The 26,348-nt window shown below is 41.4% G+C and overlaps 1 protein-coding gene across 5 annotated transcripts in view; it reads left to right on the forward strand.

Annotated features, from left to right (window-relative positions):
- The window catches only part of FBXW11 (F-box and WD repeat domain containing 11), a 637,027-nt gene that overhangs the window by 124,057 nt on the left and 486,622 nt on the right, over positions 1-26,348 (forward strand). For 3 of the 5 annotated variants that reach the window (XM_073620748.1, XM_073620747.1, XM_073620746.1), the window contains exon 2: positions 16,840-16,941. The exons of the other annotated variants lie outside the window; for them this stretch is intronic. In XM_073620748.1, coding sequence (XP_073476849.1) covers positions 16,840-16,941 — 102 coding nt within the window. The remainder of the gene's footprint in view (positions 1-16,839; positions 16,942-26,348) is intronic. 5 annotated transcript variants of the gene reach the window in all.

A 26,348-nucleotide genomic window follows, 5' to 3' on the forward strand; every position in this document is an offset into this window, starting at 1 on the left:
AGAAGAGGATGACCATTGCACAGAGCAGGTATGTATAACGTGTTTTTAAAAATAAATAAATCACTTAAACACTCTGCAGGGAAGATCAGCATCTGAACCCAGAGAAGGTGGAGGTTGATAGACAGGAGGTAATAGAAGGTATTACAATTACATTTAAAGTAAACCTTTACAAATATTGTACATTATATTTAAAATGATCATATCCATGAGTCTCAGCTTTTAGTACTACTTTAATATTAAAAATTTCTTTCTCCCTCCCACCCTTCATATAGCTTCATGTCTGACTCCTAGGTAAAATGCCCATATATCCTACTTCTGGGTGTTTTTTATTATAAAATATTTATATATTATTGTCATTGTTTAACAGTATACAGTTGTGCTCATAAGTTTACATACCCTGGCAGAATTAGATTTCTTGGCCATTTTTCAGAGTATGAATAATAAAACAAAAACTTTTCTTTCACTCATGGTTAGTGTTTGGCTGAAGCAATGTATTATCTATCAACTATGTTTACTCTTTGTAAATCATAATCGCAACAAAGTACCCAAATGACCCTGATCAAAAGTTTACATACCCCACTTCTTAATACTGTGTATTGCCCCCTTTAACATCAATGACAGCTTGAAGTCTTTTGTGGTATTTGTGGATGAGGCTCTTTATCTTCTCAGATGGTAAAGCTGCCCATTCCTCTTGACAAAAAGCCTCCAGTTCCTGTAAATTCTTGGCCTGTCTTGCATGAACTGCACGTTTGAGATCTCCCCAGAGTGGCGCAATGATATTTGTGTCAGGAGACTGAGATGGCCACTCCAGAACCTTCATTTTATTCTGCTGTAGCCAATGACGGGTTGACTTAGCCTTGTGTTTTGGATCGTCATGTTGAAATGTCCAAGTACATCCCATGCGCAGCTTCCTGGCTGATGTTCCTCCAGTATTTTTTGTTAACATACTGCATTCATCTTGCTATCAATTTTGACCAAATTTCCTGTGCCTTTCTAGCGCACACATCCCCAAAACATCAGCGATCCACCTCCGTGTTTCACAGTAGGAATGGTGTACCTTTCATCATAGGCCTTGTTGACTCCCCTTCAAATGTAGCGTTTTATGGTTGTGGCCAAAAAGCTCAATTTTGGTCTCATCACTCCATATGACTGTGCCAGAAGTTTTGAGGCTTGTCTCTGTGTTTGGCGTATTGTAAGCGGGATACTTTGTGGAAGTTGCACAGTAATGGATTTCTTGCAACTCGACCATGCAGCTCATATTTCTTCAAGTGCCTCCTTATTGTGCATCTTGAAACGGCTACACCACAGGTTTTCAGAGAGTCCTGCATTTCACCTGAAATTATTTGTGGGTTTTTCTTTGCATCCTGAACAATTTTCCTGGCAGTTGTGGCTGAAATTTAAGTTGATCTACCTGACCGTGGTTTTGTTTCAACAGAACCCCTCATTTTCCACTTCTTGATTAGAGTTTGAACACTGCTGATTGGCATTCTCAATTCTTTGGATATCCTTTTATATCCCTTTCCTGTTTTATACAGTTCAACTACCCTTTTCCGTAGACCTTTTGACAATTCTTTTGCTTTCCCCATGACTCAGAATCCAGAAACGTCAGGTCAGCACTGGATGGAAGATGCAAGGGTCTGTCAGGAGTCCAGAAACTCATTGACCTTTTTATATACACACTAATTACAAGCAAACAGATCATAGTTGAGGATGGTTACCTTTTTTATTAGCCATTCAAACCCCTTTGTGTCAAGGGTGTGCATGTTATGAGGCCAAAATCACCAGGGTATGTAAACTTTTGAACAGGGTCATTTGGGTAGTTTCTGTTGTGATTATGATTTAAAAACAGTAAACAGAAATGATAAGTGGCTTCAGCCAAACACTAACCATGAGTGAAAGACATGTTTTTGTGTTATCATTCATATTCTCTGAAAAATGGCTAAGAAATCATTTGTACTATAAAGAGCAGATAACTTACGTTATTTTAGTTTTTTGTTTTTTTTAAACCCCATTATGACAGGTGATCCAAAAAAAAAAAAAAGCATACTGCTGCTACTATACGTCATAGGCCTCTTTCACACGATCGGTCCGTTCAGGTCCGCCTGTCAGTTTTTTAGGTGGACCTGAACGGACGCTCCATAGACCTCTATGGAGCGTCGGATGTCATTGGTGACATGTCTGCTGACATCCGACCTGCTCCAATCCGAAAAAGTGTAACGGAGGAAAAACCTACTTTTCCATCCGTCATCAGATCGGGTGACAACGGACTCTACGGTCCGTCTTCAACTGATCCCCCATAGGGGAGAGCGGCGCTCTGACAGGTCCGGACCTGTCATCTGCCTGCTCAGCTGGGATCGACGGAGCGATCCCCCGCTGAGCAGAGTGGGCTCCGTACACGGACACGTCCGTGTGAAAGAGCCCTTAGGCCTGGTTCACACCTATGCATTTTTAGTGCTTTTTGCAGAAGCGCACTACAGTTTATTTAACATGATTTTCCTATAGGACACATTCACATGTATGCTTTTTTTCAGCTGCTGCGTATTTGGAAATGGTCAGGGACTTTTTTGAATGCAAAACGGTGCTTTTTTTTTTTTTTTAGTTCAATAGACTTCAGTGGAGAAGCTGCAGAAAAGCATGTAGTGTGTTTTTGCCACAATTTGCGTTTTTTTTTTTTTTTTAATCTGCCCAACAACAAATTACCCAAAAAAAAGCATAAAAATGCAAATCGCAGCAAAATCGCGTGTGCAAATACGCACAGCAAAAATCACAGCAGAAACGGATAAAAAGCAAACTGCATAGGTCTGAACCGAGCCTTATGCTGGCCATACATGTATCGATTTTCGGACGAGAATATTCATGCGAAAAATATTTGTACATTCGATGAATGAAAGAATGTCGTTTGAAAATTTCACTTTTAACTTTGTTTTAAAACTAATGTAATTTCTGAGCGAAAACCACATACTGTCCTTTGACCAAAAAGTTTTCTATTCTGCTCCTTGAAATTTTGCTGTCACTGTGGTCGAAAGCTAAATTCGATTCTGACTCTACTAACGATTAGAAAATCTAACAAACGTTCTTAATATTAATTTTTTTTTTGAAGGAAGATATTGTTTCAGTATGGCCAGCATAAGTGACAGCCGATGCAGGTAGCTTTTATCAAGCCACCTGCCTATGACAAGGGAGTCTGTTCTAAAATCTATTACAGTTCTCTCTGAAAATCCACAAAACAGTCTCCTTTTCTTTTTCTTTAAATAAAAAATGTTATTTGAGTCTGTTATTTACCAGATTCGCCCTCTAATAGTATATACAGTATATCGCTTCTGTCTGTTTTTCTCATAGTGGATTAGAGATTTTGCTCCCTAACCATATAGTTGGTCATTTAAATTTACCACTGCATATAGATATTTAAGAATAAATTGCCTTTTTAAACTTTACATATTAAATACATTTTACACCACACTTTTTTTTTTTTTAACCACCTTGCGCCTGCGCTATAGCTGAAAGACTGCTACAGCATGGCGCTCAATTGCTGAGAGGGCGTCCCTGGACGTCCTCTTGTTAACATTCCCCCTGCGCGCCGTGGGGGAAATCTGTGTTGGCTGTGTCCCTTGGACAGATCACGCTAAATGGCCAATCACAGCGGCCATTTAGCACTCGATCGGAGTGTCCAATGAGAGAAGATCTTATATGTAAACGTATGAGATCATCTCTCATCGCTGGCTCTCCCTCCTCGCACAGAGACAGTGTGTGAGGAGGGAGAGCTTCCGTGCTGCAGCGGGAGTGAAAAAAATCAGTTACACTAACACAACACAGTGCCATCTGTCCCCAGTGCCATCTGCCCGTGCCACCTGTCATCTGTCAGTGCCATGTATTAGTGCCATCTGTCATCAGTGTCACGTGTAATTGCCCTGGTGCTCCAGGGCCTTCAAAAGTGTAATAGGTAGTCAACAAGTTAGATGTGTAATTTATGCTCCTAGAACACGTGATGGTGCTCCCTGCATGTTGGGCCTCTCTATGTGGCCAGGCTGTGAAAAACTCCCACACGTGTGGTATCGTAATACTCAGGGGTAGCAGAATGTATTTTGGGGTGTCATTTGTGGTATACACATGCCATGTGAGAGAAACAACCTATTACAATGACAAAAAAAATAAAACTTAATTTTGAAAAGAATTGTGGGAAAAATGACAACATCAAAAACCTCACCATGCATCTTAATAAATACCTTGGAATGTCTACTTTCAAAAAAGGGGTCATTTGGGGGGTATTTGTACTTTCCTGGCTTGTTAGGGTCGCAAGAAATTAAATTAGGCCGTCAGTTCATCAGGTATGATAATTTTTTTTTATGATTTGCACCACAGCTTGTAGACTTTCTAACTTTCACAAAGACCAAATAATATCCACTAATTTGGGCTATTTTTACCAAATGTATGTAGCAGTATAAATTGTGCCCAAAATTTATGAAGAAAAATTAATAATTTGCAAAATTTTGTCACAGAAATAAAGAAAAATTTGTTTTTTTGTTTCAAAATTTTCGGTCTTTTTTCATTTATAGCACAAAAAATAAAAAACCCAGAGGTGATCAAATACCACCAAAAGAAAGCTCTATTTGTATGAAAAAATGACAAAAAATTCATTTGGGTACAGTATTACATGACTGAGTAATTGTCATTCAAAGTGTAAGAGCACTGAAAACTGAAAATTGGTAGGGTCACGAGGGGGGTTTAAGTGCCCAGCTGTAAAGTGGTTAAGGTTATTATCTGATTAATCAAAACAATCGGCCAACTAATCGATTATCAAAATAATCGTTAGTTGCAGCCCTATTCCTAACCCTAGTTTCAGATGGGATAGTTTTGACAACTAGACTGAGAGGGCTGGTGCCACCTTGCACATAAAGTAGATTTGCTAAGAAACTGCCTGGTCAAGTCCAAACAATCTCAATTCAACCCCCCTCACAATCTTAATCCAGCATTTCCACCATTCATTCATGTAACAAGTGCAGAGCTGTTCTCTGCTCACTCGGCTGTCAAAAAAAAAAAAAAAAAAAAAGCCTGCAAATGTTTATCAACATTGCACTGGGAGATAACTATAAAGTATCAATTGGTTCTTTTGGATCAAAGGAATCAACTTTGGTCTGTAAATGAGGTCAGTTTAACCACCTAAAGACTAAACCTTTTTCTGACACTTGTTGCTTACGAGTTAAAATCGATATTTTTTGCTGTAGAATTACTTAGAACCTCCAAACATTATATATATTTTTTTTTAGCAGAGACCCCCCCCCTAGAGAATTAAATGGCGGTTGTTGCGATATTTTATGTCGCACTGTATTTGCGCAGCGGTCTTTCAAACTCTATTTTTGGGGAAAAAAAATACACTTCAATGCATTAAAAAAAAAAACTAAACAGTAAAGTTAGCCCAATTTTTTGTATAATGTGAAAGATGCTGTTGCGCTGCGAGAATTGTGATCTTTATTCTTAGCAAAAAAATTGTGATTCTCATTTTAGCCAGAATCGTGCAGCTCTACTGTCCTGCCAGGATCTGGCTTTGGATGGAGTGTGCTTCAAGCGGTAGTCCCTCCCTATGTCACAATCTTTGTGGTCTCACGTGATTGTTCTAGAGCAGGGTTGCTCAACCTTTTGAAGAGCGAAGGGACATCTCAAGCGGAGTTCCAGCCACAAACATTTTTTTTTAAAGTCAGCAGCTACAAACACTGTAGCTGCTGACTTTTAATAAGGACACTTACCTGTCCAGGGAACCTGTGATGTGGGCCCCATCGGAGCCAATCCATCCACTGGATCGGGCGCAGGCGCCACCCTTGTACCTAAGGGAAACTGGCAGTGGAGCCTTGCGTCTTCACAGCCAGTTTCCTACTGCGCATGTGCCAGTCATGCATCGCTTTGTGAATGACCAGTTTGTCTTTTGGGACACACACAGGTCTCAGAAGACAGCGGAGGAGGGGGGACGTCCTGGACCACGGCCGACCTAGGACGGAAGTACACTTAATGTAGCAAAAATGATTCACACTCCTGTTTTTGGCCTTAGTCCGGTTATGACTAAGGCCTTATAGGCTTAAACGCGTCAACTGTTTTCATCTGCGTTTGTTCACTGTGGCTTGTCCATAAAAACGAAGATTTTTTAAAGAGCAAAAACCGGAGTGGATAATTTTTCCCACATTACTTAGCCTGCGACTGTCGATCGAGCACCCGGGAGCTCTGCTGTTGTATGGGTAGTAGCACTGACTTTTCTGTTTTATACTTTGGAAGTACACTTAGTAGTTCAAAAAAGGTACAAAAGGAAAAAAAATTAAAAATCCAAAAATGAGAGGTGGTCTTTAGTTTAAGACCACCTTTTAAAAAGTGGGTAGAACTCCGCTTTAAGTAATTTGGTAATGAGTCGTGGGTCACAAACGATGGGGCTTTACTGCCCCAAATTACAACTGTAAATGAGCCCTTTTTGTCCTGAGTTCCCTGCGCTTTGCCATAGATTTCTATTACATTTTGCAGATGTGGTGCACTTTCTGAAAGTGCATGCATTTCTGCATTTAGGAGTTTAAGTGCGCTTTCAGAAAGCACATCAAACCCATAGAAAATAGCTGCACTGAGCCAAAGACTTCTTTTCAATCTTAGTTTAGAATAACAGAAAAATGAATGTTCTTTCTAGTATGTATCTTTAGATGCAATACTGATATATCATATTGTATGTTGAAATCTTTGATATATGTGAAGAGTTACTTTTGAGTGGGAGCCAACATTTACCGAACCTGGTGGTTTCGTGTGTTGGCGTTATCTGAGGACTCCCTCTCATTGAATTAGAATGCTGTAGGGATCGGGTATTCACCTATTGTAGATAATCAAGTCATTGAACTATTCCGAGGATATGATCTTTAATTACATGTGTAAGTGATTGGTTCGAGCCAAAGACTTCTAACACCTGCGGATCAGTGTTAAAGTGGCCTAATAGTTTTTAACCCTTTTTTAAAGGTGCTAATATGCCCGTTGCAAAAGCTATTATGCCCAGTGTATGTGTGTTTAATACACTGACCCTTTTCCTCTTGCAGCTGCTGCTGCTGGCATCACTCCTCAGGTTGCTAGAATGGATTAGAGGTAAGTACTGGTGCCGGCTCACTGCATGGCGTGTCGGCAAGCATAGATCGTAATCAATCGGTTGCTGACCCTGGGCGTGCACTTCCCTGGTTGCGGAGTGTAAGGGCCACGGGTTGAGCACCCCCTTTTCTAGAGGCTGACTTGTGGAAATAAGTTAGAAACCCCCAGGATGACAGCTTGAAACCCCCCCCCCCCCCATTTTTGTCAGTACTGAGGTGGCAAGCCTTTAACCTTTTTAAGCTCTGCCTAAAACTGCATGGGCCACCATCATGTCTGCACAGCCTTGCTCTTATAACCTACTGCCCCCTGATTACCTGGTTTCTTCTAGTAACTCTGCTGCACACCCCTCCTACTGATCTAGCGAGGCATTTTCCTGCTATCATGTCAGATTGTGTGCACAGGATTGTTGTCCTGTTAGAGACTATATATCGTAGGATTGCAAACCAACCCCTCTAATCTGACCTTCCGAATCTGTTTCAGACTTTACACTGGCAGCTGCTATGCTGCCTGAGAAGAGGGTAGATGCACCCCCCCCCCACTCCTAAACTTCTGAGATCTTTTCAGGATGAGACTCCACCTGCTGAGATCTCACCAAAATGTAGGGATACCGTTGTTAGCATTATTGAGGTGGTAAGCTAGTATTGAGTGTTAAAGCAGCCTGAATCTGCTCGCCCTAAGGTTTCCAGTATGGATTCTTTAAAAATTCAAAAACCTTCCCAGTTCACTTGGTCTAAGAACCTTTGTTCTCTTGAGGAGGGTCTCCTTTAGAAAAGTGCAGTCTCTGTGACCTGTCCATTTTTTGCCTTTTAAAAAAGATCTTGATGGTTCCTGTGCAGGATGATCCTGTTTTTTAAGGACCCCATAGACAAGATTTTATTAGCCCTCTTTATGGCCACCTTTTTTGGTGGGTACCACCCTTTAACCTGCAGTTGAATCCATTCTGTTTTCTGGACTAAGCATTTATAGTTAGGTTGAAAAGACCTCTAGTTGAACCTATAAAAGGAAAAAAAAATACAATCCTATACCCACAGTTGATACAGAGGAAGGCAAAAAACCCTAGCAAACCATGATCCAATTTGCTCCAGCAGGGGAAAAAGTTCCTTCCTGATCCTCTGAGAGGCAATCGGATATTTACTGGTTGAACTTTGCCTATAAATATTAGTATCCAGTTATGGCATGTACATTTAGGAAATCAGTCCTTTTTTCAAAGCAATCTACTGACCTGCCCAGAACCAGCTCTATGGCCTTATAACATTTTTTTAATTTTAATCCCTCTATTCAACAGCACCTGGAGCTTTTTAACGATGGCCTTGTGCTACTACGAGAATTGTTATGTTAATGCTCTACGTCAGATATCCAGGATGAGCCCCCTTTCTGTTAAACGTGAGGTTGATTCTCTGGCTCATATGCAATTGGCAGAACTCCTATGCAAGAAGCATCTTGAAAGGATGCCCTTTAAGGGAGAATGCCTTTTTGGTACATCCTTGTACAAGTAGTATAAGGAAATCATTTGGGGGGGGGGGGTGTGTTAAGAGTACTCTCCTCTCATCACAGAAAAAGGCTTGCAATCCCACAAGTGGACCTACCAACTGACAGGATAACTCTTCTCCTGAGATCAGTCATACTCCAGGTGTCTTAAAGTAAAATGTATTTATTCAGAATGTACCAGTACATTTAGGGTGATGCTTACAAGCCAAAGGATAAAGCAGAATCACAAAGGGAATGTACAGCCCCCCCCCCCCCCCCATACTGGCAATATACAGCTATATAATGCTTCTGTTGGCTGAGGAAACACTGATAAATACTGGCAAATAAAGTATGTACCAGAAGCTATCAGTGTTTCTCTTAGAATTTGTTACCATATATGGCAAAGCTTAAAGTGAATGTAAATCCCTTTTTATTGTTCAGTGAGACAATTCTTGACAAACTAAGAAAAACGTTGTCAAATCCTCCCCCTTGCTGTGAGTGACAGGTGATTTACATCTCGTGCACTAGCCTAAGACACAGGCATTATTTTTAAATTCCCTCCCCCACTCCTTTCCTCAGCAGCTCTGCAAGGATTGGCTGTTCCACACCTCACCATAATTTGACATGCTGAAGTCATGTGGTTACTTTCCTGTCTTTTCACTGGATGTTAGAGATCATAGCAGAAGTTCAGCAAAAGTTCAGTGTTAGAAATACACAGGAGAAAATGCCTATTGACAAGGGAAGTGTAGAGGTGGCCGGGGAGTCTACTGACATCACGACTCCACCCACCGAGCTCCAGACAACAGACCCACCCACAGCATATGCAGTTTTTCGGGTCTAATAACAGACAGAGGGGAGACATTTGACAGGTAAAGATACATGCAGGTGGCATGTATATCCTTATAGATAACCCCTATGGCAGTAGTTTAGAAAAGATGACATTGGGTTTACATCCACTTTAATCACTCTGTTTTACTATGGGTTTAGTTAAAACAAAAGACACACCAAGGTAATGCAACATGTGTTCAGAAGCCATCTTAACCACCTCCCACCCGGCCACTGCACATATACGACCGGCTGGGCACTTCCTCCTTCTGAGTGGACATTCAGGAACGTCCCTCAGAAGGAGGGGGATCACGCCCGCGTGTGCCCTCGCAGCTGCGTGATCCTTATGCGCTCGTGTCACCTGGACACGGCGCATCTCTGATCGGCAGGAGGGCTCTGTGATTGGCCCTCCTGATCACATGACGGCTGTGTCCAATCAGAGCCATCATGTGATGTATACAGAGAGCTTGTTGCTAGGCGATTGGCACTCCTCTCCTCACACTGGCACAGTGTCCTCACACATGTAAACACACAATATAAACACACACCGTGTCCCCAAAACACTGTCCCCACATAGTAAAAACACCTGTCCCCCCACATATGTAACATTACAATCATATGTCCCAGTGATCATCTGCACACACATGCCAGTGATAATCTGCACACATCTGTACATGATCATCTTGATTTGTGATTAAATACCACCAAAAGAAAGCTCTATTTGTGTGAACAAAATGATAAAAATTTCATTTGGGTACAGTGTTGCATGACCATGCAATTTTTATTGAAAGTGCAAGAGTGCTGAAAGCTGAAAATTTGCCTGGGAAGGAAGGGAGAGAAAGTGCCCAGTATTGAAGTGGTTAAAAATCAGTCTCCAGTTTTAATAGTCACACAATAAACATTTAAAACTTTTCTAACACCAACATTCCCCCAAAAGGCTTTGGTCTCAAAGTGTAAGGCTGATGCCCAGTTCCTTAGGAAGATTTGGATCTCTATGCTGGTTAAGCCTTGTTCCAAGCCCTTTTTTCAATGCAGTAGTGCCCCCTTTTGTGGGGGGGTCAATTGTTGGTCTTTTCAGCCATCTGAGCCCAACTGATTTCTGTCATTTGGGCACAGTGTAATTTCCATGGGCTATAAACTAGAGTTTTGGACTCCTGTCTTCTGCTCACTTTATGCGCTTGAATTTTGGCGTCTTCATTGAAAAAACAGGAGCACCTCTATGTTGCTTTTGAGCATCTTTTCTTAATGAGTCATTATCCCAGTTAAGAACGAGCAGCAATTTCAGGATTTCAATGTTCCCATGGCAAATGGGGGCACTCGCAAGGTACTGAGTGGAATCAGTATCTCGGGCCTTTTTGCCTTGGTGGACATCGGTGATGCTTACGTTCACATCCGAAATTTGTTGTAGGAAGCTTGTCTACTCATCAACATCCTGGAGCGCATGGTGATTTGGTTCTCCTAGCTGCAGGGTCACCTGATTAGAATGCAGGCAAAGGATGCCCATCAACCATTAACAAGGCTTCAGAGGTTGCGCTGCTCAACGAGAAGTGGACTTGGGCAGAACTGCGTGTTCCGTCCCTGTCCACAAATCGCATACCAGGCATGAATCTTTTGCTGTCCAACTTCAACAAACTGCACAGATTTTCTGCACATATTTCTTTCCAGGTGCAAAGACCCTCATCCTTCACAGTGAATGCTCTAGTGATTCTGTGGGATCAGTACATTCTAATGCCTATCCCCCAGCACCTCGCATTTAGCTGCTCTGCAGATCCAATATGAAGGGCATTCTGGCTATGCTTGAACTGAATTGGCCAGAATTAAGTGGTATTCAGTCTTAAACTCTTGGCTTCCACTTCTGCTCTGTGGATCGTCTGGACCTTCGTCCACCAGCTTGCTTCACGGTCACTGACTTTACACCAGGGGTCTCCAAACTATGGTCCTCCAGTTGTTCAGGAACTACAATTCCCATTATGCCTAGTCATGTCTGAGAATGTCAGAGTTTTACAATTTCTCATGGGACGTGTAGTAATGCAACAGCTGGAGGGCCGTAGTTTGAATATCCCCACTTTACACCTATGAATCAAGGATAGAGTGCTAATAATAGACATGTTTGTTATAAAGACCATTTCAGTAGAAAAACATACCAACTGTGAAGCATGGTGGGGTGTTATGGTTTGCGGTTTTTGTTTCTTGAGAGGTTGGGCAGCTTACAGTTGTTCAATCAACTATGAATTCTGTATTACATCAAAATGTGCCTGAGGAGGATGTGACACCATTTGTCCAAAAGCTGAAATTAAACCGGAAAGATCTTTCAACAAGATAATGATCCAACATCCTCTAACAAATCAACCAACCCAAAAATGGAGGGTTATGGACCGAACCTTCTCAAATCTTAACTTGAATGCCATTGAAATGCTGTGGGAAAATTTTAAATGGACAGTTCACGTAAAAGCCACAAATCTCTTTGAACGGAAGCAATTTTGCATAGTTGTGTGGTCAAAAAGAGGAAATGCTATGTATTCTGAGGGGTAGGGTGTTCGTTCTTTTTCCACAGTACACCATTACATCTATTGATATATTCTTAAAGTGTAAGATCACCTTTACAGAAAATCTATAAATGATCTTACACTGGACCCTGTCCCCATCCCACCCGGTCCCTTCAGCATGGAGTCCAGCAATCGTCCGTGCTGACACCTCGCATAGCCGATGTTGCCTAGTTTCTGTGATTTTGTGCATACACCTCAATCATTGTAGTAGTATGGACATATACATATCTAGATCTGAGAGATCTTACGCCAAAGAGGTAGTTTCATCGCATCCATCCATACAGACTATTTACAACACAATGTACAGCGTAGGTCCCCTGGCTTACATGATATTTACAAATTGCCCACAACAACCATATTTACAATACAATGTAAGATGCAAGTACAGTGTTAGATTACCTGTTAACTTAAGGTTGGCCCATGGTGACTACTCTGTCCCCTTACCAAAAAAAGAAGTTCGCTTGGTCACAAAGCATTATTATTATTATACAGGATTTATATAGTGCCAACAGTTTACGCAGCGCTTTACAATATAAAAGGGAGACAATACAGTTATTATACAATAAAATACAAGAGGATTAAGAGGGCCCTGCTCAGAAGAGCTTACAATCTAATAGGGTGGGGCAGGTGGTACAAAAGGTTGTAACTGGGGAATGAGCTGGTGGAAGTGGTAGGAGATTAGTTGGAGACGTGATAGGCTTTCCTGAAGAGATGCGTTTTCAGGGATCGCCTGACGGTAGCAAGAGTAGGGGATAGCCGGATAGATGGAGGTAGCGAGTTCCAGAGGGTGGGAGAGGCTCTGGAGAAATCCTGGAGATGAGCATGGGAGGAGGAGATGAGAGCGCTTGAAAGGAGGTCTTGAGAAGAGCGGAGAGGTCGATTTGGGTGATATTTGGAGACAAGATTAGTGATGTAGCTCAGGGCAGAGTTGTGAATGGCTTTGTATGTTGTGGTTAGTATTTTGAATGTAATTCGCTGGGTGATTGGGAGCCAGTGTAGGGATTGGCGTAGAGGGTTGGCAGACACTGAGCGGTTGGTAAGGTGGATAAGTCTGGCAGCAGCATTCATGAGAGACTGAAGAGGGGATAGCCTATGGAGAGGTAGGCCAATGAGAAGGGAGTTGCAATAGTCAAGGCGAGAGATAACAAGGGAGTGAATGAGGAGCTTGGTGTTTTCATTTGTTAAAAAGGGCGAATTTTAGAGATGTTACAGAGGTGAGTTCTAAAAACTTTTGACAAGGATTGGATTTGAGGCTGAAATGACAAGTCAGAGTCTAGGATTACATCTAGTACTCTGGCGTGAGTAGAGGGACTGATGGTTGCATTGTTGATTTTGATGGAAAAGTCATGGAGGGGGGCACGGGCGGGGGGGAATATTAATAGCTCAGTTTTAGGCCCCATTCACACTAGCGCGTTTTTTGATGCATTTTGCATTTTGCAGAAATGCACGGGAATTTTTTAACATGGGTTCCTATGGAACATGTTCACATCAATGCTTTTTTGTATCTCTGCGTTTTTGGAAAGGGTCGGGGACTTTTTTTCATGCAAAAAGCAGCGTTTTGCATGTAATGGTTTTCAATGGACAAGCATCAAAAACGCAAGTGCACCGTTTTTGCAGCGTTTTTGGTGCGTTTTTGCCGTTTTTTTTATTTTTTTTTTTTGTAATTTTTTTGTAAGACTGTAAAAAAAAAATGAAAAAAAACAAAAAAAAAAAAAACGCAAATCGCGGCAAAAACGCGGCAAAAACGCTACAAAAACGCTGCTCAAAAACGTGGCAAGCATGAAAAAAACCCTCCAAAAACGCTCAAAAGCAACATGCATAGGTGTGAATCGAGCCTTAGAGAGATTTAGTTTAAGGAAGTGGTGCAACATCCATGCTGATATGTGCGGTCGTGCGACGTGGCTCCCAAACAAAATTGACATAATTTTTTTCCCACAAATAGAGCTTTCTTTTGGTGGTATTTGATCACCTCTGCGGTTTTTATTTTTTGCGCTATAAACAAAAAAATAGCAACAATTTGGAAAAAAACGCATTATTTTTTACTTTTTGCTATAATATCCCCAAAATATAATTAAAAAAACATTTTTTTCCCTCAGTTTAGGCCGATACATATTCTTCTACATATTTTTTGGTAAAAAGATCGCAATAAGCGATTATTGATAGTTATAGCGTTTACAAAATAGGGGATAGTTTTATGGCATTTTTATTATTTTTTTTTTTTTTTACTAGTAACGGCGGCGGTCAGCGATTTTTATTGTGACTGCGACATTATGGCGGACACATCGGACATTTTTGACACATTTTTGGGACCATTGTCATTTATACAGCAATCAGCGCTATAAAAATGCACTGATTCCTGTGTAAATGACACTGGCAGTGAAGGGGTTAACCACTATGGGGCGGGGTTAAGTCAGTACTAGGGATGTGTTCTAACTGTAGGGGGGATGAGCTAGCTGTGACACTTCACTGATCTCTGCTCCCGCTGACAGGGAGCAAAGATCAGTGACACTGTCACTAGGCAGAACGGGGAGATGCTTGTTTACATCAGCATCTCCCCGTTCATCGTCTCCGTGAGGCGATCGCGGGTATCCCCTCTGCGATCAAGTCCGCGGAGCTCCCGGCCGGCGCACGCAATGGCACGGCGGGAAATTCAAATGGGACTTAGAGGTACGCCCATTTGCCCACCCATGCCATTCTGCTGACATACATCAGCGTGTGCCGGTTGGGAAATGGTTAAGGAAATTATTTAATAGGCAAGTTTTCCTTATGTTTTTCAAGTATATAATTTTTTATCTGTAAGCACTGTTTGAATGAAGAGCTAATGTTTGCCTGGCTAAATATGTTGAAGAATAGCGTGTACGTACTTTTTCACATGACCCTAATTTATATCACCTGGCAATGCAGCTATTGATGCTAATCTGAGTATCATTTAGGATGAGACATTGATTCTCAAAGTACAGCAACAAATCCCTAATTTTTACTTTTGTATACAATATTAAAATTGAATCTTTGACAACAATGTAAACTTTGGTTTATCTTGGTGAAACTGAAATAAAAGGTTCGCATTAAGACCCCTTTCACACTGAGGCTAGAAATAGCACTTGTAAAGCGCCTGAAAACTTCCTCCCATTTTTCTGCAATGGGTGCTTTCACAACCGGGCAGTGTGTTTGCGGGACCGGGACCATTAGAAAAAGTCCTGCAAGCAGCATTTTTGGGGCAGCTTGGGAGTGCTGTAAACATCATTCCCAAAATGCCCCGCAACACAAGAGTTTTTAACCCCGTTTTTGGGGTGAAAAGCGTTGCTTAAACAGCAGTAAAGTGCAGCTAAAACGCTCTTTACTGCAAACGCATGGGCGGCCCCAGTGTGAAAGGGCTCTAAAGGTAGCTATAGGCAGCATGTGCACAACCTTTGATGAAAGCAATTTTGGATGTGTTTAGGTAAGTACTAGGGCTCATTCACACTGCGTCATGGAGGTGTACAGAGGTCCATGTTTATCCCAAAACATGGAAGCTAAAGATGTTTTGTGCAGCCAGCCTATTAAATCAATAGCAAGACAGCTGTATGGATCTTTACTGATCTTCATGCATATAGTGGGTGTAGATCTGTGCAAGACCAATTCAGGGCTCTGAACACAGACAGATTGGGGTTGATTTTACTAGAGCTGGAGATTGCAAAATTTGGTGCAGCTTTGCATGGTAGCCAATTATTGTCTAACTTCAGCTTATTCAATTCACCTGGAAGCTGATTGTTTTTTATGCAGAGCTGCACCATATTTTGCAATCTCCAGTTTTAATAAACCCAATTGTGCTCTGAGCTTTGCATTGATGCTGCACAGATGTTACTGAAGATCTGTTCAGCTGTCAGCCTGCAGTCTGGTTGCATAGATCACCTGTGACTTCCCGGTGGGTAAACATGGCTCTCCACATAGGTGCACCCATGTGAATGAGCCCTTAGTGATGTATTCAGTTTATTTCAGTCCCCTTTATTCTAAAAAAAAAAAAATTCTCTTCACTTGTGATTAAAAGTTTCAGGTGTCTAGAAAGTATAACTTAATCCAAAACCTTGTTTTTATTTTGGATAGAGGAGTGGGTTAAAACCATCATCAATTTTTTGCCTTTTTGTTTCTCATTGGACAGTTATTTTCCCTTCTGCCCTTTAGACTCAACAGGAAATAAAGGGATATAGTTGTAATGTGAGGGAAATCCTTTTTTAGATAGCTGTTACGGGACCATGTGTCCACATTGAAAGGTTTTCCCCAAAATGTTGGATTTACCCTTGCTTTCATTTCTGATGACATTTGGTGATCAGAATAATTGGAGTGCGTAAATCTCCCTAATGGGGACCCAGACAGCAATCAAAACCTAATGTACGGTCAAGCAAAAACCTGACAGTGGTTTTAATCACTTACCACTCTATCCAAGTATTAATATACTTTTAAGTATGTTTGTTAAAAAAAATATGTGCCTGCTTTTTACGTACATATTATGTCCCTAGAATAATATTCAATAAACTTGTTTTATACAGGTAAAACTGAATATATTTGTTTTGCTTATAAGTACCATGATCAGGCTAGGTAATTGGCAAGAGCCGAAACCTGAGTATAACAATTCTGGATATATTTTATTTGCTTTTTACCAACAGCCCATTGCTTTGTGTCAACTTGTGTAGTTCAAAGAATAGAATATGTAGTCAGAGAGATTAGGTTAAACTTGTAGATCTTTGTCATAACTCACCAATACTAAAGAGAGGATATTCACAAACCATAGTCTGTTCAAAACGAAAGCATGCAGATTTGCTTGTCCATTCTTAATACATTCTAATATACTCATAAGTTGCCTGCTTTAAATATTTTGTGGCATCTAACTGCTTTTTTCTCCTTCCTTTTTGTCACCCTGCAGTGTTCTGTGCCAAGGTCTTTGTGGCTAGGCTGCTCCAACCTGGTAGAGAGCATGTGCGCACTGAGATGCCTGCAGAGCATGCCCAGTGTCAGATGTCTCCAGGTGCCTTTCTTCTTTCTTGTTGTACTGTTAACTGTATGCTCTGTCTTGTGTAACACCTCCATATTTGTTTTTAGTTTGCCTTGGTGGCCTGAATGAAAGACTGTTTTGCATGATCTATTGTTTTTCATTTTATTGGTTAGTGTGCAAATGTGTTAAAGTGAAGCATGTTTTTATGTCTGGTTATTTTTCCATGAATTGATTGTTTACTTTCTGTATATACAACTTAGAACCTGATGGACTATACGTTTAAAATATAAAATATGCTTTAAAGTATGATCATAGAATATCGTTTTTTCTTTTCGCATCTTTAGAAGATGCCATGCATGCAACATAACTAGACAAGTTATTTGGTGTACCTGCTTATTTTTGAAATTTTGGATATCCTTTTATGCGTTGCAAAATAAGCACGTTTTTTGACCATCATAACTGTCGAGTGTTTACTACCAGTTGTTGAGCAGATAATAGAAAATATTAGATTTGTTTGAGATGAGAGCATGTTGCCGACTAACCTTTACCAGCATAGGCAATAGATCTGAAAATTTATGCTAGGGCTCTTTTTGCTTATATGGATGTAGTTCTAATTGAGAGGTCTATTAATGCGTTTTGAACTTTGGCAATAAGGCCTTTCTATTTCTTGAACATTCCCTTTGTAAAAGTTTTCGTTAATCAATACGTATTTTTACGATTTCAGTCCCTCTGTGTTTGTACGGATAACTATAGACTTTTTTCTATAGAGTTTTGGGCTGGGATGCCTACTTCTGTCCCTTGCCTCATGCACACCACTTAGATTACTGTTTTGAGTTAGTGCAACCTAGGGGGAGAGTATTTTTTTGTACCAAGGACAAATATGTGGTAGCTGTATGTACAGAAAAAATACCTTTTTTTTCACCCTTTTCTGAGATTCCGTGTCAGCCTTCTTTATATCTTGTATGTGGTCTACAGAACACCTCTCTCCCTTGTTATGAAGATGAGGTGTTTGTAGTCCAAATCGTGAGCACAGCCTAGGGTGACAACACTTGCTCTTCCACAGATAAAGTATAGTGAACAAGAGCTACTAGGTGAGAAGTGTTACTGGCAGTGTGTTACTGGTGAAAATAAAGGGAAAAAAATATCAGTCGGTTTGCTCTTTGGCTTAGTTATGCTTTAAAGTGATTGTAAATTGTCAGTTTTTTTTTTTTTTTTTCTTTTTACTATAACAAACTAGAGCTGCACGATTTTTTTGCTTAGAATAAAGATCAAGATTCTTGCGGTGTAACATCTTTCACAATATACAAAAAAGGGCTAACTTTACTGTTTTTTTTTTTTTTTCATTAAAGTGTATTTTTTTTATTTAAATTGCGTTTGAAAGACCGCTGCGCAAATACTGTGTGACATATAAAATATTGCAGCAGCCACCATTTTATCAGAAAATAATGATTTTTACTTGTAAGCAACAAATGTCAGAAAAGGTTTGGTCTTTAAATGGTTAAACCTCCCTATTTTACATGCCGGAGTTTTTTCCTTTGATGAAAAAACAAAAAGATACTTTGTTTCTACTTATTCGCTGGCAGGCTGCCTGGATTTTTTTTTTTCTAGCTGTGAGAACTCTCTGCACTTGTTAGAAAGAATCGTGACAAGCTGTTTTGAAGATCGGGAAGGGAAAAAGATCACCATTTTGATTCTTAAAGATTAATCGTGCAGCTCTATAGCAAACATGTTCTACATGCTCTGCGCAATGGTTTTTCACAGAGCAGCTCTGATCCTCCTCCTCGGGTCCCCATTGACACAAAGAGCTGTCTCGGCCCACTCCCCTTTCTCTCTTCACTGCATGTGATTGACAGCAGCAGGAGCAAATGACTCCCACTGCTGCCTCTGTCCAATGAGGGGAGAGAGCCAAGCGAGGCACTGCTATAAAAAGGGCTGAGGTGGAGGGGGACTGGTCACAGAAAGTGGTTGTTTTTTTGTTTTTTGTTTTTTTTTTTCCTTATTGCGTAGGGTGTATTAAGGTATAAAACCTTCTGCCCTTAGAACCACTTTAACGAAAAGCTGAAAAATATCTAAAATGTAAAATCCAAGTTACATTGCCGGGACTATAAAACACATGGGTTTTTACATCTCGTCTTGTACACATTTGTCTGAAGAGTGTTCTGTTCAGGTTGTGGAGTATACAAAGTAATTTAAGACACATTAGGGCTTGGCTCAGAAGCCTTGCTGAACTGCTATTAAAGAGTTGTGGATGTAGGTTGTATGATGAGTGCCCAAACATAAAAATGTAAATACTGCCCTGCTTCTCTTCCTCCCCTTCAGTACCTTGTGTGAAATTTCTGTAGTTTTTTTTTTTTTTTTTTTGTATATCATAGCTTTAGCTGTCATGGACAAGGTCTGCAGTGTAAAAAGAAACGACTATCTATGTCAAAAAAACTACATTTTTTTACATTGTAATTACTTCATATCGGGCTGGTTGCCTGTTTTTTTTGCATGTTCTGATACTGTGCTTTAGGGCAGCTTATTCCTTTCAATAGGCTGCTGAGCACAGACATGATTTTTAAAATGGCACTACACCAAACCACATGGTCCTTCAAAGCTATGTGTTTTGGGGACTGCCAACACACCCGCATTTGATGGATGTGTAGGGATACCATTACAAATTGATGAGGGCTGTGCATTTCCTTGTTGTGTGGGAAAACCTGCTTTTGCACCGCCAAGTGTATGAACTAGCCTTTAAGGAGTTAACCTTGCTGTGCATATGCCCTGAAAAAGCTTGCAAGTAAAAAGACAATAAGTTGCCTTTATTTAAACAAATTGTGTATTTAAAGTGTTACTAAACCCACAACAGTACAATCAGTCTGTATATGCAGTAATGCATGCTAGTTATAATCTGTAACCTAAGGGGTTAATCCTCTGCATTGTTTGAAAACGCTGTTTGATTCTGTACCCTCTGATCCTCACCTTCCAGTGTCCCCAATTCATCTCTGGGTAGTACAGAGTGTAGGGGACAAGCTCAGTTTGGTGTGTATTTCTAGAAAGTGTTTTTTTTTTTTTTTTTTTTTTTTTTTTTTGAGAGTTCATGTGATCAGCACAGGGCCAATCAGCACTGTCCAGACAGAGGGTCAGGGGTCCTTCATTCTCGTAGGACAGCTAGAGCAGCATAAAATCATCCGACATGCTTTAACCAGGCACTGATATTAGTCACATGACTGATCTAACTGCTGATGAGAGAGGGTATTTTGCAGTTTAAATTTACTAAAACGATTGCAATTCCATGTTCTGTGTACTGTGGGAGACCAGATAGAGTGAATGCAGGGTCCTGGGTTTAGTAACACTTTAACCCTAGTCCTCAAATATCTCTTTACCCCTATTTGTTTAACCTTTTAGCTTTAAACTTTTTTCATTCTAATTCTTCTTTTTTTTTCAGTGATTGATTTTCAAAAAATGTGCATGTTAAAGAAAAAAAGATTTAATTTTTAAATAACTTTGGCATGCTTTCTATTAAAACTTAATTTTCATGCAGGTATAAACAAAATAAATTTGAGTGATGTGTGCTTAACTGCAATAAACTAGTTTGAGGTTCCTTTCACATTTGTGTGACTTAGGATCTGACTTGAGACCCCAAGTCGCAGAACATGTGAAATGCCGTGTATCTCTCTATTAGAGTTCCAATTGACACTACTGAAGTCGCTGCGACTTTGATACACCTTCAATGCCAGAGTGTGTAAGTCTTATTGAAGTCACCTCAAAATCGTATCCATGTCAGACTCCAAAGTTACACTGAAATTCATGCAACTTTGTAGTCGGCTAGTGTGCAAGGAGCATAAAAGATTAGTAGGCCCAAAGCTTTTTTTTTTGTTTGTCCATACTTCTTTTCTGGGTAACAGAAGTGCCCTTACTCCTGCACTCCGAGACCTAGATTCAGCTGACACGACAAGAATCCAGACTCAAGGATCCACCCAGATAACCTGACTGGCCAGGTTCTTTTCGCTCTCGCCCCACAGCCCAGCGCTAGAGTGAGTGCTGGATGGACAGAGCAGAGAGCAGTGACAGTGTTTTAGTAACATATAAAAGGATGATCTATGACAGGATAAATACTAAATTTTCAACCTCAGTTCACACTAGTGCAGTATGGGAACCGATACGATTCCAGCTCCGGTTCCCGCATCGCTCCTCTTCCGCAGGCAGTTCACACTGCCTTGTGCAAACCGCTAGGGGTGTCATTGACACCCCCAGTTCAGATTGCAGTGCGAACAGTGAACTTGCACGGGAATCGGATCACATAGGTGAGAACACCCATGTGATCCGATTCTAGTGCAGGGATAAACAAGTCCATTGTGAGGCGACCTGCAAGTCGTGCCGCCCCTGTGTGAACCGTCCATTAGTGCTGCCAGTTATAGCCTACAGTATTGATCAGTATTCTGAGGGAGGGGGAAGTCCCCCTGCTGTCAGAACACAATAGCTCAGCGGAAAGGATTCCCCCATCCACATACATTGAGTGTGAGGATGGGTGGATCAAGTTAACTCGCTGGTTGAAAAAAAAAAAAAAAAAAAAGATTTGCAGTGCAATGTGATTTCAGCCATACAGATAGTATGGCAGAATTTGCATCGCTTATGGACCAAACTCACACAGGACCCTTTTTTTTGATCCGCAGCAGAATCGGATCACACGGGTGTTCACACCCATTCGATCCGATTCCTGTTGTATTTGCAGATTGCACTGCGATATGCAAACTGATTTGGGGGCATCATTAACTTTTAATTGACACTTCCAGCAGTTTGCATAGGGCAGTGTGAACTGCCTCTGGGAGACATGCGATGCGGGAACCCACAGTGAAGTTGCAGGGTTCCTGCATCGCAGCATTGTGAACCAGCACTAATGTATGCATGTCTATGTACTCTTTCTAAGGACCATGCCTACACGTGAATCGCACAGAAATGCCCTGTGAATTTGTGCAATTCAGGACGCATGCAAAACGCACTCCATTTGTGATCTGCAGCGGGTGTCAGTAGAAAGTTAACACCCCAAATGCAGGTTGTGTATGCAGTGCATTTGTGGTGCGATTTTAGCCCATTCAGGGCTGGTTGATACAATGCCCACACAGTAATACGCTATGCGTTCCTGTGCGATTTCAGCCCATCCAAACTGGTGTTGGAGAAAACAATGCATGTACAACCTGTGTTTGGGGTGTCATTAACTTTCTATTGACACACATTTCTGTGTGATTAATTTCTGAGCATTGTGTGAACCGACCCTTAAAATGAATAGGTAAGAACCTGTCCTAAAAGAGAAAAAGAAATGTGTCTGGAGATGAATGCAGTTAGCTAGGGGTGGATGGGATGGCAGGGGGCTATGAAACCCTTAGTTTTTCAAATAAGGGTGTGTGTATATATATATATATATATATATATATATATATATATATATATATATATATATATATATATATATATATATATATATATATATATATATATATATATATTGCAGTACTTTTATCACTGCAATATTTTATCAAACTTAAAAAATAACAAAGGTTTTCAATTTTGTTTTCTAAGTATTAGCACCACTCAACACAGCTCACACCAGCAGCTGCTGGGTTGATCGGGCACTAAATGTATATAATAAGTGTTGTCTCCCTAGGTTTTATTTGCATTGTAAATTTTACAGGTTTTGCATGGCATTGGAAGAGCAGTGTAGAACATTTTTTTTTTTTTGTCTCGATTTCTGTTTTGTGCCAGTTTATTTTGTCTTTATTTAGGGATACAGGAATTTAAATACTGTTGGGTGGTTATGCCGCTTAGAGGAGGATTTGGACACTGGCAAGCAGAAAAATGACCAACCCTGTTTCTCCCCCACTTCCTAGGAAGCTTTACACCATTTCTCTGCTCTTAGAAAAGTGTTTTTTTTCTGCCAGTTTTTAGTTCAGCTGAGATTTTTTTCTTTAAGGCCCCTTTCACACGATCGGACCGTTCAGGTCCGCCTGTCAGTTTTGACGGCGGACCTGAACGGGCGATCCATGTTATCCTATGGAGCGTCGGATGTCAGCGGAGACATGTCCGCTGACATCTGACCCCGTCCGATCCGCTAAAAGCAGACGTATGGCTCTACGTCCAGATCCGTCGCTGGCGGATCGGATCGGGTGAGATCTGACGAAAACGGACACGCTGTCCGTTTTCGTCCGATCCCTCCATAGGCGGCAGCGGCGCCTGACAAGCCCCTCCCCGCTCAGTGAGCAGAGAGGGACCTGTCATCCGCCGGCTCAGCGGAGATCAACGGACAGATCTCCCGCTGAGCCGGCGGACAGAGGCGGGCTCCGTAGAAACGGAGCCCGCCTCGTGTGAAAGGGGCCTAAGATTAATGTGCAGACTGCTGAATTGGACCCTCTATGCAGCTATCTGTATTGGCAGCTTCTAGCAGCACTGACTTTGGAGGCTGTACACAGACCCCACAGGGCTGGGCGACTTCAGGCCTGTTTCCAGCTGAGGCTCCTTTAAAGTCCTTTAAGGTCACCAAGAATTTTTTTTTTTTGTCATCCTTTTTCTGGCCTTGAACTCTGACAAGGTGTTGAGCTGCCCCTGCTGTGGACTTGGCAGCTTCCCCTCTTAAGCAAGTGAGGATTGAAGGCACTTTTAAAATCCTTGTCATCTCTGGTGAGCCCTGCTTTGCAACCTGCCCTGGCTGTGATGTTAGTCTGCCACACCCAAACTGATCAGGCTCCATTTGCCATTCAAACTGAGCCTTTAGTTACCGATCATCTGGAGCTCATGCCTTGTGCAACTGTGTGGATTGGTGGTTAGATCTCCAGTCTCCTTTTCTGTATGAGTTTCCTGCCAGTGAACATTAGGAAACTTACATGGCTCAAATGCTGGATATGCCCTTTGAATGACAGTCTTTTCGGTGTTGCGCTGCACACCCTTTTTAATGTCGCCAGTGGCAAGAGTACTAATTTGCCCAGGTAGACTCCTCCAAGAAGAGTTCACATTGAGCTTTCTGGCCTCAACCTTTGGAGCCAAGCCCTAACTTGGTAAACAGTCCATCCACAAATCCTTGACTTCCAAGGCCTCCGAATCCTCAGATAGGCATATTGGATGCATGGGTGGTGAATGGTTTACAGGGGCTACAAGTGAGAATTCTGCTCTCAGCCCCCTTTGTTAATGCCTTCCAACAATTTACAGTATGTAATGTCTGTAACGGAGCAATAGCCCTAGTACCTGTGATGGAATGGTTCCTGGGATTTTATGCCAACTGTTCTCAAACCAAAAGGATGTTTTTCTATCCATCTTTTGTCTCATGGCCAAATTGTCTTCATTTTAGTCCAGAAATTCAGCATCAAGTCCACCATCATTGTCATAGCCTCTCTTTGCTGTGGGTCCCCAGCACTGTGTAGCAGTTTGTGGCCCTGCCATTCGGCCTAGCTTCCTCTTCTTGAGTGTTCACCAAGGTACATGCTGCTGTTGAGGGTAAAGTCACCACAAGTTCTGTCCGACAGTGTGGTGCAGACTTTTTTCTGTTCTTGCAAAGGTTCGACTAGATCCTGAACCTTCAGGAGTCGGCAAAGGAACTTCAGGACTCGTCATTTGAAGTGCTTGTCTCACCCTAAACGCATTTTAAGCTTAAAACTCTCTGCTCAGTCTAGGAGTCACCTGATGCAAAAATTCTGCATCAGAAATCTTAGGCTGATGGTAGCGTTCCTTTGAGACTTTACCACTTTGACTCCAGGCCCCTACAACTCAACATCCAGTTATTAGGAGTTATATCAGTCGTTTCATGGAACGGATTGGCTTGTCTGACGCTAAATATTAGATTATCCCTGGCCTGGTTGTTCAAAAATTCAGCTCTGGGGTTAGTAAAGTCCTTCCTTCTGGTATCTTGTAAAATCCTCACAACTGATGTCAGCCCTTGGGCCGGTGAGAACTTATAAACATTTTATTAGTGCAGGCTACTTGAACATCGGATTGGGAGACCAGAATCTTGTCTCCCATTAAACATTCTGTAGCTTTGGGTAGTTTGTCCCTAACTGTATACACCAACTGGAGGGTCCTTTGACCAGCATTGAGTCGGACAGTGCCGTGGTAGTGATGTACATCAATTGTTATGGAGAAGCAAGTAATGTTGCTTTTGCAAGAGACGTGGAAAGAATTCTGTGCTCAGCCATACGTCCTCAGCCTCCAGTGCCTGGACCCATAGGAATGGTCCATACACTTAAAGGTAATCCAGGATCTGGATGTTGTATGTGGACCTCTGGCCTCCCAGATTCAACAAGCTGTACATGTTTATCTCCAGGGCTAGAGATCATCTGGCTCATTAGACTCCTGACAGATGCTCTTTCAGATCCTAGCTTCCGCTCTAAGACCCCCTTTGTTTTTTTCGGTTTAACACTCGCGTGACACCCACTGTGCACTTCCCTGTGACTCCCTGGGATTTTGGTTCTCTTGGTGTGTCAAAAAATGCTTATTGAAAAAGAGAAGGGATTTATTTGATGGAGTGTAGTTTTGGCTATATCCTACATGTACATTTTTATATAACGTATGCTGTTTTTCCAAGAAGAAAAGAGTCCATCTTGTATACCATTATTCAAAAGAGATACAGTATCTCACAAAAGTGAGTACGCCCCTCGCATTTTTGTAAATATTTTAACATTTCATGTGACAACACTGAAAAAATAACGCTTTGCTACAACGTAAAGTAGTAAGTGTACAGCTTGTATAACTGTAAATTTGCTGTCCCCTCAAAATAACTCAACACACAGCCAATGTATAAACCGCTGGCAACGAAAGTGAGTACACCCCTAAGTGAATGTCCAAATTGGGCCCAATTAGCCATTTTCCCTCCCTGGTGTCATGTGACTCGTTAGTGTTACAAGTTCTCAGGTGTGAATGGGAAGCCGGTGTGTTAAATTTTGGTTTTATCGCTCTTACTGGTCACTGAAGTTACATAGTTGCATAGTAGGTGAGGTTGAAAAAAGACACAAGTCCAACCTATGTGTGTGATTATATGTCCGTATTACATTGTATATCCCTGTATGTTGCGGTCGTTCAGGTGCTTATCTAATAGTTTTTGGAAACTATCGATGCTCCCCACTGAGACCACTGCCTGTGGAAGGGAAATCCACATCCTTGCCGCTCTTAGAGTAAAGAACCTCTTCGTAGTTTAAGGTTAAACATCTTTTCTTTTAATGAATGGCCACGAGTCTTTTTTAAACTCCCTTCCACAAAAAAGTTTTATCCCTATTGCGGGGTCACCAGTACGGTCTTTATAAATTGAAATCATATCCCCTCTCAAGCGTCTCTTCCCCAGAGAGAATAAGTTCATTGCTCGCAACCTTTCCTCATAACTAATATCCTCCCATGGCACCTAATGGCAAAGAACTCTGAGGATCTGAAAAAAAGAATTGTTGCTCTATATAAAAATGGGCTAGGCTATATGAAGATTGCCA

This window comes from Aquarana catesbeiana, linkage group LG03 (genome assembly GCF_042186555.1).
Source record: "Aquarana catesbeiana isolate 2022-GZ linkage group LG03, ASM4218655v1, whole genome shotgun sequence".
NCBI classification, from domain to species: Eukaryota; Metazoa; Chordata; class Amphibia; order Anura; family Ranidae; genus Aquarana; species Aquarana catesbeiana.